Source organism: Cyanistes caeruleus, chromosome 1 (genome assembly GCF_971803275.1).
Source record: "Cyanistes caeruleus chromosome 1, bCyaCae1.hap1.1, whole genome shotgun sequence".
Lineage (NCBI taxonomy): Eukaryota > Metazoa > Chordata > Aves > Passeriformes > Paridae > Cyanistes > Cyanistes caeruleus.
In genome coordinates this window covers 93,922,629-93,934,665 of record NC_141701.1, presented here as the reverse complement: position 1 = coordinate 93,934,665, position 12,037 = coordinate 93,922,629, and the positions used below count along the sequence as shown (strand labels likewise).

The window sequence follows — 12,037 nt, the reverse complement described above, 5'->3', positions numbered from 1 at the left end:
TCCCCCTCCCCATCGAGACCTCTGCTTCGTAGGGAGAGAGGAGGCTCAGAGTCACAGAATATCCTGTGTTGGAAGGAGTCATCACAGGGATCATGGAAGTCCAGCTCCCGGCCCTGCACAGCACACGCCAAGTGTCACACAGTGTGCCTGAGGGCGTTGTCCAAATGCTTCTTGAACGCTGTCGGGTTTGGTGGTCTGACCGCTTCCTTGGGGAGCCTGTTCCAGTGCCCAGCCACCCTCTGGGTGAAGAACCTTCCCCTAGTACCCAGCCCAAACCACTCCTGACACAGCTTCATGCCATTGCCTCGGGTCCTGTCACTGATCGCCACAGAGAAGAGATCAGTGCCTGCCCCTCCTCTTCCTTTCGTGAGGAAGTTGCAGGCTGTGATAAAGTCTCAGGGCTCTCAGTCTCCTCCAGGCTAATTTGTGCTTTACTGCAGGAGCACTGGCCCATGGGTCCCCTGACAGCTGGTCAGTCTCTGGCACAAGGGCCATGTGAAGCCCCTGCCCGGTGCCATCATCTGGCTGGGGACTGGTGTGGCTGTGCCACATGCGGGAAGGGTGGCTGGGAAACGCAGGGTGCGCAGCCGCTGCAGCCACAAGTTCATAGTGATACACTCGGCAGGAGTACTGCCACGAGTCTCCCCATATCAGCTGGAGATATGTGATGGAGTAGTGATATCATATCAATACTGAACTGAAGACCCACACTTAAGTGTGCAGTATCCTATCAGCTCATCAAAGGTTATGAATTTGTATTACCTGCAACTCAGGAGCTGGTGTTTTTCTATTAATACTGCTTTGGCAATTGGCTTTAATTTATTTTGTGAAGTGGGATGTAGTTGCTGTAAGGCAAGCACACCATAAGCTGAACAAACTCTGAGAAGATACTCTTTGCCATGCTGTTGGATTTAACAGAAATCTCACTGCTTCTGTGCAGTGATGCACTGATTACACTGCCCAAATCCCAGAGATATTACAGAATTCAACTGGAGAGAGTACCCACAGTTTATTTATTTCTTTATATAAACTACTTTATTTGCTGTAAAAGAAAGCATTGGTATAAAACAGCCTTTCAAATTTGGCGGTCGTTTGCTTGCTGTGTCAGCAATATGTGTGAAAGAAAAGGCATGCTCCGTAACCTGCATTTCAAAGGTCACAGTGCTACTGCTCCAGGCTTCTGAAAACCACGGTTGGAGCCAGCATCATGGTTGGTCTGAAGATTTGGTCTGTCTTGCTGGTTATACTCTACCATTTCTGTCAAAGCTGTATCCCATGTGGAATTTCAACACATGTTGAAATAGGTAAGACATGTTCAAAATGGATTTTGTGTTTTGAATTTCTTGTGAAGAAAAGTAAATTTAGATTTGACTTGAAAGCAAAGGGAGAAAATAATGTTAAAGTAACAGGCAGACTACATAATTAAAAAAAAATGTGAATAACAGAAAGGATAAATGAATAGTTTGGAGTTTGAAATTTTAGTGTTTTTGTAAGTAAAATGCTTGAATTAACTTGGGTTGCTTGTTTTTCCGTCTCCTAAGACACAGGCATTATGTAACTGGAATGTTTTTGTCTGTGAGTCGTACGCAGACAGAGTTTGGTTTGGAGAAAGAAAAGGAATGCTTCAGGCAATTCTTGGGATTGTTATATTTTAACTAAAAGAATAACACAAGTCCTTTGCAGTAACTGTTTTCAAATCACTCTGTATTAATTATGCCATACCTGCACAAGTAGATAAAATTCTGTAATGTATTTCTATCTGTAACTACATCATAAAAATTTTGTTGTGTGTCTCTTTCTGGCAGGCTGCTCTCTGTAGCCAGAACAGCCTAGATTTTTAGAGAATGAAGGAGAGAACTGAATGAACATCAAAATGGAGAAATATTTGTTTTTCTGTTTGCCTGTGCTATTTTTAAAACCTGGTTTCCTTCACAGTTATTGCAAGCACAAACACGAGCAGTGTGAGGTTACTCTGAAACAGCTACTCATAATAGTTGACAGTTTTAATTGTTTGTTCTTCTGGTTTTGGTTCTAAATCCATTGCTCAAGCAGATGGTAAAATGTAGGATGTTGCCTTTGTTCAGGTAGTTTTCTCAGACTTTAGGTACTGAATACATTCAAATTTGAACAATTTAAAGACTGGGATTATTCATGGTGTTTGAGACTGGAGTGTGTTCCCTTACTGAGTGTTGTACCCTTGGTCAGCATCCTGGAACAATTTGTTTTTCCTAACAATGTGTCAAGAAACCCATAATAATCTGTAGGAGAAGTCACGCTGCCTGAGGTTAGGCAAGAGCACACAACTCTGCAAGCTGAGGGCTCTAATTACTGACTATGAGCTCCTGAGGACTTGAAATAACAGATTTGCCAGAATAGAGTGTGTTTGAAAAAAAAAAAATTCTGCAAAGAGAAACAAGCTTACAGATCTGTCCCAAAGCAGTAATTTTTTTTTCTTCTTCTAATCAAGGGACCAGGTTGCAGAAAACTTGTGTCTTCATAACATAAAGAGCTTGGTTGCCTTTGTGTGTACACTCAACTATTGGGTCATAGTTTACAAGAAGTTTTGTCCATTTGTCAGAAAATTACATTAAACTGATAAGCCCTGATGCTGCTAAAATGGGTGCTCTTATTGTTGTTCACATAAAAGTCTATGATGAGAGGATGAAAATATTTCCAAAATTAAAACACTGAGTATTCCAGCAAAACAAAAACAAGCAAACTAAAACAAACTACCAAAAAAAACCCACAAAAATAACCCCACCAAAAACCTAAAAAAAAAACAAAAACAAAACACAGACAAACAAAAAAAAAAAAACCAAAAAAAAAACCCACACCCCAAATGACAAACCATAGAAAGGAATTCTTCTCACTCAAAGCCAGCACCAAAGAAATCCTTGTCAGAATTTTGAAAGTACTTTTAAAACGGTGAAAAGCTCTAACTCTGCCTGTTCAGAATGTTGATCGAGTTCAGTGTGCTTGGCAGAGCTGTGCTGCGTCCTACTTGCATGGCCATTCCTGGAGGCAGGTCACAGTGAGGAAGCTCTTCACCCCAGGGGTTCCTGTCAGACTTGTGAGGCTCTGTGGCACTGTGGGGATCTGGCATAAAATTCTGTGTAAAGATGGAGTTGTAGAAGCTGGGCCCACTGGAGTAGTGAGAAAAGTGTGGGGGAGGTGTGAGGCAGAAAATGCAAACTGCCAAACTGAGGCTCTCCCACACTGGAATCAGATATGTGTGTAGAAATATCTGAGCCTTAAATTTTAGGTTATTATTTTGTTGTTGTTGGTTCTCTTCTGGTACAAGGCTGGTCTTTAAGTTACCTTAACTTACTTGTATAAGGATGATTTAGATTATTGGGTAAAATTCAAAGTGAAAGATCATTCAACCCCCCCCCAGTTTTGTCTAGATATTATTCCAGAACAGTAATGGATTGTTTTGGATTTGGTGGGGGAAGTTATTGTTTGTTGGTTTTGTTGTTTGGTTTTTGGGGGCTTTTTGTGATGTGATTTATTTGGTAAGGAACAAATTAACTTCAATCCTTGTAAATAGCTTTAGAGGAAATGTTGGGTATTTTTAAAATAGTGTTGATAGATTATTCCTGGAATCTAATATTAATTAGGAGACCTCATTAAAGAAAAGGGTATCAGTTTGTTTTGTTCACTTGTTGTGCCAGCTAAATAAAGATTTTGACAATAAGAATATCTGCCAATACAGTGAATAAATAGTGTTATTACCTTACTGACTTTGGATTTTTGTTACTTTTCATGCATGTTAAAAATTAATCAAACTGTTAAACACTCACATTGATTCCCAATATACCTTTTTCACTGGTAAGGGCAACAATGAAACTTGAATACAGCACAGCTAGAACTTTATGGTCCATGCTTTACATGTGCTGGGTGTGGTCCTGTCAGTTCACTGTTGAAGCTCATTTCTGGACACAGGGAGATCATTTCCCTGTGATTTCAGCTTGGTTGGTTAGATTGGGAGCTAGGGATTAGAGAGAGCCTGAAGATATGCTACAGAAAGAGCACTTCCTTCTTAACTCCCTAGGTGAGAAAAAACACCCTCTTACAGGTGCACAGTTCTGTGAGAAATACTGCTTTGTGTGCGTGGAACTTGGCTTAGGCATGAAAATGTGGTGTCTTCTGGTTCTGCTAGTGCTTCTAACAAAACATGGGCCTGGACACAATACCTGTAAATCAACACTTCAATATATTGTTTTTCAGCACATAGAGCTCTGGAATTTTTCATTAAGCATGAAGGGAGTGTTAATTATAGACAGGTAGGAAGCATATTATTGCTCAATTTTGTACACCTTTCTTCTGAATGCTTTTCTTTCTGTCTTCTTGCTTTTCTTTATTATTCTCAGTAATAGGTATTTCAATATTGTTCCCAGACTGTATTTTTACCTTTTTTTATTCAATATAATTTGACTCCTTCTGAATATTATTACAGAAATATAGAAATTATACTGATGTGGGTATATATACACTTTGTGTGGTTTCTTGCATGTTTTCCTATCTTCTTTAGTCATACTCTATGTGAACAGTTGTATTAGGAGAATGAGTAGAGGACTTTGGGAAAGCAGATTTAATAAACCTAAGGACAGCAAAATAAAAGCAAAGTTTTATGCACCACATGGTGTATTTTACCAAGATAATAGTTGTATTTTGCTGACTATTTAGAATGTGTCTTTGACGGTGGCTGTAAATATGGTTTTGTGCTGTGCAATAGCATTCTGATTCTTTCCCCCTCATCCTTTCCACAGTTATTACTAAGTCACCAAGATGCTTTTCAGGCTGGGAGCATTTATCCTGATGCCTTTTATCCTCCAATCTGCAAACATGGTAAGAAAAACTTTATGAGTTTTTATAATGTTATAACAACCACATTTTTATGTGGAAATCCTACAGCATTAGTGGGTTTCAAAAGGTTACATTGTAAGAAATGAAGTGTGTCCAAAAATGCTTTCCTGTAAAAACTATTCACTATTTTTGTTAGCGCCTTTTTGTAATACTTTATAATGAAATAACACATTTGAAAATGTGTTAGAAAGTAACTCTTGGGTATATTTAACTATTTCATGTGTAGGGCAATCTGATAGAAGGATGCTGTTTGACTAAATGAGGTCAGCTTACTGAGTACAGAGAGGACAAAATGATCTTTTTTTTTTTTATATATATCTTAGGGAAGGCCTGAAGCTATTTCTGTATTAAAAATTATTAGTTTCTATCAGATCAAAGAGAGGATAAGGGAATCCAAAAATTCCACAGCAACAAAATAGTGTAGGACTTGCTGAGGGTGGCTGGGCAAGTATGTCTTGGTTTGAAAAGACAGGTGTCTGCTAAGGAAGACAGGAACTTCCCTTTTAATGGAAAAATGTAACCCCCACCCCTTCCAAAGTATTACAATCTTGAATTCAAGGGGATCTCAGGCAAAGATATGGGAATGGGAATAACAGTTCTTTACTAGGGAAATTGAAATAAAAATTCAGTAGTATAAAAAAACAAAAACAAACCAAACAAAAAAAAAAACCACTAATAGAGTCAGAATACAGCCTGACACCCTGTTAGTCACAGTGTGGTAGCAGTTTGATTTCATGGTGGCTGCAGTCCTCCTGGAGTGACAGATGTGGTTCTGTTGAAGCAGTGATCCTGTAGAAGGGTGTAGTTTTCCTCTGAAGGGCCAGTGGTGGTGTAGATGGGTCCGGTCTTCCTCTGGGAATCCAGTGGAGGAAGGCTGACTGTGGTGTTCCAAGTCTCAGATTATACCCAGGTAGGAATGCTTGGCTCCTCCCCCTGGGTGGAGCAGCTCACAGTGGGATGATGTAATTTTATCAGTCATGCAGTGAGACTCAATGGCCCATTAACATAAGATATCCCCCTGGAGGGAGGATGGGTCATGGAACAGATAAAGAACACTGCCCCACCTGGTTTTAACAGCTGTTAATAGAATACGTACTTTTGGTTACATCTTGCATTGCAACCTAAGACAAAGTGTTAACAACATTCCAGGTTAAAGCCTTTTTTTTTCCAGAGTGCAATCTTTTGCCTTTTACTCTTCTTGCTGGAAATCAATGACAGTCTTAAATTTGCTGCTTGCAGATCAAAAGACTGTACTACAAAATTAGAACCCTTTTGCAATAGCTGTAAAAAGTATGTCTTGACTTGCAAGTAGTTGGTTCCCTGATTTTTCAGCTCTGAAAGGTCAGCTCTTGACCATAATCAGCTTTCCCAGCAACATTAGAGCTATAAAACAGCCAGCTAGGCCTTGCTGTAGGGTATTTGCTACTGAAAGGGTAAATCTGGGTAGAGAACAGTTAGCAAATGGATAAAGAGCCTGCCTGTCCTCCAGCTACAAGCTATTAGGGGGTGTAGGCAGGTACCAGAGACAGGGCAGTGATAAGTACTTTCTGTGAGGATATCTGGCCTTACTGGCTTCAATATTGTTGAGATATCAGCGGAAAGTTAAAGTATTGGAAGTAGCTTATTTTAGTGGGCCATGCAAATTCCATTAAATTTGAGGTGTACTTAGGATATTTGGTTTAGAGCTAAATTGTCGCTGTAGGACATGCAATGACTCACACAGACACGGCTCCCATATAACAGGGAAAAAACTGGTTTTATTCTTACAACTTCAGTATTTATAGATTCTTGGCAATGACCAGGGATTGGATAGTTAGGTTACCACCTTTCCAATCACATTGGTTGTGCAAGATGTCCATCAAAAGACGTGTATCAGAAAGAATGTATACATATCTATGTTTACAGTCACTGTCCTGGGAAAGTTTTTAGAAACTATGTCAACAAGATCAAAAAACTGAATTTTCAGGGCAACACCAAATCACACAATTGCTGCCAAAGTTCTCATTTTTCATAGACAGAGGTTGTTGATGCTGCCTGTTGGTTATGCCAGCTACAGGCTGCTTGGTTTTCTGATGTGCTCGGTTCACTTCCGGATGACCTCCCTGTTCCAGAATTTAATACTGGTTTTGTCTTCTGTCACTCATTGGGTCACTGGTCTCGGTTTTCTGCCTGGCTCTCCCAACTTCTTGTGCCAAATTTCAGTCTTGCTTTCCTTGTTTTCATGACTGATGTTCTCCTGGGATTTTTTTTCAGTTCCTACTTCACCTTGGTTATGTCTATCTATCTATCTATCTATCTATCTATCTATCTATCTATCTATCTATCTATCTATTTCGTCTTTCCCTTCTAACCATTTTGACCTGTCTTATACCGGGTCAAAGCTTTTCTATCTGCAGTATCCAATCTTAATTCCTTCATGAATGAACTAACATTGGAGTCCATCTTGCCTTGTTAGACTTGGACCACTTGTCAGCAGTCTCCTTAGTCAGTATGGAAGAAATAGGTACCTCTTCAGACCTGAGCTGTTTTAACTGAGCATGACAAGATTAAGAACAAAGACATCCAGACTGCCTCTTTGGGCAGGAAACAAGCTTAGACGTGGAAGGCTATTCTGACTTTGGCCAAGCAAGTACCATCCTTCTTTTATCTAGTTTAGCTGCATTGTAAAATGTCAAGAAAGGCCAAGGTGACTGAATTAACCCCAAGGTCTGCTCTCTCGGTGTTTAATCTGCCTTAACATTGTGGAGTTTCACACTGCTGTGTCAACCAACATGCACTCTTCCTCCAAGAGTACTGATGGTCTGAATAATCTCCTGCCTACCTTCTTCCCCCTTAGAGAATTTAGCATTGTGTGCTGCTTAATTCTCTTTATGTCAACATCCCTTTGCACTTAGCTTTTTGTAGGTACACAGAAATTTTTAAAGTCACAGTTAGATCATACACAATCTTTTCTGCCTAAAGTCAGGTTGTAATTGGTTCTTCAAATGAAACCTGATTTTTCCTGCTTTCCTGCCTTTTTTCCTCTCCTCCTACACTGACTGTATCTTGGCTAGTTTGCCTTTCTGTTGAAAATGTTGAAAATAGCCCTCCTCTGCCCAGTGGAAACTGGACATGACATTTTGAGTTGGCTGCCATTTCCTACAGCTTTTCTGACATAAAAGTGGATGCATTAATTTAGTCAACAGGTTGTCTGTCAGCTCTCTTTATCCCCTCTGCTTGGGAGGCAGCTTTTCATTGTATTGTACCTAGTCACAGGCACAGAGAAAAGGAGCAGGCACAAAATTTTCAGATGCTTTAAACCAAAATCATAGAAGGTAAATCTAGTATCTATTTTGATAGTATAAATCAAATAAGACTCTTTTGGCTCCTTTCATCAGCTGGAGTGAAAAATGTATCATCTCTCAGACACAAAATTTAACAAAATCTGTGGGGTTTTTAATGGACAAAACCCTTTATTTTTCTTTTTCTGTTTCATTTTTCCACAAAGAATAAATCAAATATTGATATATATTTTATTGCAATAGGAATGTTCCATGATGTGTCTGAAGACACCCACTGGTCACCATTTCTCAAAGCAAGTATTGACTACATAAGAAGGAATTATCCTCAGCCTTGGGAAGAGGTAAGAAAATTGTTTAACTTTTGCTTGATTTACTTTATTTTCAACTGTTTTCTTCACTTTCACTTGTTGTAATTTCATCCTTTGTGAGGTGTAGAGAAAACCCAACATTTTTATATTAGTCTCTGCTTATATAGGAACACTTGAAATCCTGTTTTAATCTTTACCATACAAAAAATTTACAGTTTCCATATTAAGTCTGTCAGTCATCTCCACTGTGGTCTGGTGTTTATGACACATAAACTTTTAAACTTTTAAATATGATTGGTGATCTTGCTTTCCTATGAGATCTGGTTGAAGGCTTGCCATTTGAAAACCAGATACCTTTTAGTCTTCTCACTTGTCCTTAGTCCACTTGACTCAAGTCCTCACTTAAATTTAGTTCAGATTTGCTCTTGTTAATGGTCTGTGAGCTATGTAGGAGGAAAGGAAAAACAATTTGTCAAAAGTGGGCATGCAGTGGAATGAATTTCTCTCCTCTGTCTGCCTACACAACAAGCGTGGTGGAAGAGGGAGTTCAATCCTTGGAAGTGTTTATCCTTGGTCCAGAAAAACAGTTTAGTACATATTAAACTTGAAGTATGCAAATTACCCTCACATCAGCCCTGTAATTCTATGGCTCTGGACTGTATAAACTGCTTAAATCTTCTCAAGTTACAAAAGTTGAGCACAGCATCAAGCAATGAGTGGTCAGCACTTTATCCTGGTAAACTCTTGGACTGTAAGAGCTTCTCACCTTTATCCTTGTATAATGCACATACAGAAAATGTTAACATTTTCTTAAAAAGGAGTAAAATGACAGACAAATGAATTGTTGTTGTGTAGACTACAGAGAAGCTGGTGGCTTTCCTGTTTGGAATTGCTTCACATATGGTGGCAGATGTTAGCTGGCATAGCCTGGGAATCGACCAAGGATTTCTAAAGGCCATGGGAGAGGTAAGCCTGTATTATTTTATTTATTGATACAACTGGATTTATTGGAATGGATATCTTTGCTTTGGACTGTGGTGGTGGGGAGGAAAGAGAAAAGCTGGAGCCTGTTTCAGGAAGATTTTTGGAGAGACACACTGTCACAAACTTTGTAAGAGTGAAGTTTGTCATGTTTGGGACCTGTAAAAATTAGTGTTGCTTGGAGTTTGTTTCTGCTCATATTAAAAGAAACAGGCAGTTCTCTTGTTTTTCTCTTTCTCCAGATTGATTTTCATGGCTCTTACTCAGAAGCTCACAGTGTTGGAGATTTTGGTAAAGTTTCTGTTTGCCAATCATAGATCCTTGTATTGGAATAACTAGTCCTCTTCAAAACCATGGTGGTAGATTCTGCCTCTTGAACTGTGCAATGCAGGAGTTAAGAATGAATTATGGACACTGTATTCTTGCCCTCCCCCATGGCTTGCAAAGCCCTGCTGTACCTGTCCTCAGCTTTCAAGAGATGTGATAAGGCATATGAACACTTGGATTAAAGCCAAAAGGCAGACCAGAGGATGCTAAGATTTGGATAGTGTCACTACTGTGATTTTAAATTGTACATTATTCTCTGTAGGTTTAAAATGTGTAACATACTTTCAGGTGAACCATTTGTGTGTTCTAAATATATACCTGGAAGATCTGCCATATAAATCCATATAGAAGAGCCATACATAGTTTCATATACACTGATACCCATGACACATATTTAACAGGTTTTGTTTGTTGGGCTATGTGGGTTTTTTTCATTCTTTCATCCTCAGGAGGAGATGTAGTGAGTCAATTTGAGCTGGACTTCAGTTATCTGGCATCACATTGGTAAGATAATGAGGTTGTCTTCTTTAATATTTAATGTTTATTTTTGTATAATATATAATAAAATGGCATATCATATCATATCATATCATATCATATCATATCATATCATATCATATCATATCATATCATATCATATCATTCTGTATTAATCTGTTTAACCAGAATGCTGTCCTTTATTTTTCTTTCAAAAGAAATCTTTGCAACTATTTTAAATGTTATGAGTTTGGTATTCCTTATATGCATATTTACTGTTCCCTGACATGAAAAACTGGAAGGACAGAGGAGAGTTTATGTATAGGAACACATCAAAAAGGATTAAATTATTTATTTTTCAAGTTATAAGTAGTTATATATAAAATAACTACTGAAAACCTTTTTCTGAAATGTCCTAGCAGCTAGGTAAATAACTCAGTTAAGTGGCAATCTCAATGAGATTTATTTAAAGTTTTGGAAGTTGAGGATGTTGAATTCAGACAGTTTTAAATGCATGAAAATGAGCAGATTATTTAGATATCCACTTTTTTTTTTTTATTTCCCCTCACAAGTGCATGTGCAATTCTGGTATTTGTAAATCTTCATGGCCCTATGTAGTCTTTTGAAATTTGTAATATTTTATAGGCTGTTGTTATTACAAGAACTGCAATATTTTATTGGGTGATGTGGAACGTCTGTTATTGTAATACATTCTTTTTGATTTTAGGTATGTACCTGTCAAAGACCTAGCAGCTATCTATAAGGAATTTTATGGAAAAGAGATCATAACTGAAAGCACAATTACTGAATGCACTTATCTGCTGTTTCTTGAACTGTAAGTTGAATATCTCTGCCTGAGCTTTTGTAAGTTGGAGAAATAAGATAATTATATTTGAAACATCTTATGCCAGCAATGAAGACTCCCTCCTAGACTCCAAAATCACAGAACACCTGAATATTTTTAATGACTAGGATTCAAATTTGGTCTGCTTAATGACTGCTAAATTAATTATTACACCACAGAGGGTGAATCTTGGCTATTTAATGAATTTATACATTTAATGTATTTATGCATATTTATTTGATAACAGCTGTGTCTTCAAGTACCATTGCACTATGGTGAGTTAGAGGTATAATTATCATGCACCAAAGGAGTCTCTAGATACATGCCTTATCTACACTTTATGTTGATCCTTTCAGGTCCAAGAATAATTTGAAACAGACTTTGGATATTTGGCAGTGTCTGCTTTTGAATATCCTGAACAGCTTAGCTGTATCCTGTATTTCAATCAATTACCAATAGTCATACAACATTTACAAAAACTGTGAATCCTTCAAAATTAAGAGCAATAAAGTTTATATAGTTACTTTTTGCTTTACAACTTTAAAAATTTATTAGCAACCAACATGGAAATGTAATGACTTGCATAGTGTTTACCATATAGGACTTTTTAAAGGAACTATTTAAATAATTAAGTATTAAATTAAGCAAGTTTTAATTCTGTTTCTTTAATTTTTTTTTCAGGCATGGAGAAAGGCTTCTTGTTGGCAAGGTTGGTTTTCTGTTTTCTTTACAAAAATGCACATGTAACCTGGAGACGATGTGATCCATCTTACTGTGTATGTTTCCTGTCTCTTAGCTTTTTCCAACATTTGCTAGTAAATCTTCATTTCTGGTGGAAAAGTTCAATGAATATTTCCTTGGAGGAGTGGATGACATGGCATTCTGGAGCAACAACATTTTTGAGCTGACGAGCCATATGCTAGAGAACGGAACCAGGTATAGTGTGTCCTGAA

At 38.0% G+C, this 12,037-nt stretch overlaps 1 protein-coding gene across 2 annotated transcripts in view; it reads left to right on the top strand.

Annotated features, from left to right (window-relative positions):
• The first annotated feature begins 287 nt into the window (after positions 1-287).
• The window catches only part of GPLD1 (glycosylphosphatidylinositol specific phospholipase D1), a 30,778-nt gene continuing 19,028 nt past the window's right edge, over positions 288-12,037 (top strand). For both annotated transcript variants that reach the window (XR_015274121.1, XM_086842826.1), the window contains exons 1-10: positions 288-1,304; positions 4,228-4,283; positions 4,770-4,848; positions 8,391-8,488; positions 9,311-9,421; positions 9,679-9,727; positions 10,213-10,267; positions 10,968-11,075; positions 11,766-11,793; positions 11,881-12,020. Coding sequence is in view for 1 of the 2 variants with exons in the window: in XM_086842826.1 (XP_086698952.1) it covers positions 1,208-1,304; positions 4,228-4,283; positions 4,770-4,848; positions 8,391-8,488; positions 9,311-9,421; positions 9,679-9,727; positions 10,213-10,267; positions 10,968-11,075; positions 11,766-11,793; positions 11,881-12,020 (821 nt within the window). In the remaining variant the exon portion in view is untranslated. The remainder of the gene's footprint in view (positions 1,305-4,227; positions 4,284-4,769; positions 4,849-8,390; positions 8,489-9,310; positions 9,422-9,678; positions 9,728-10,212; positions 10,268-10,967; positions 11,076-11,765; positions 11,794-11,880; positions 12,021-12,037) is intronic.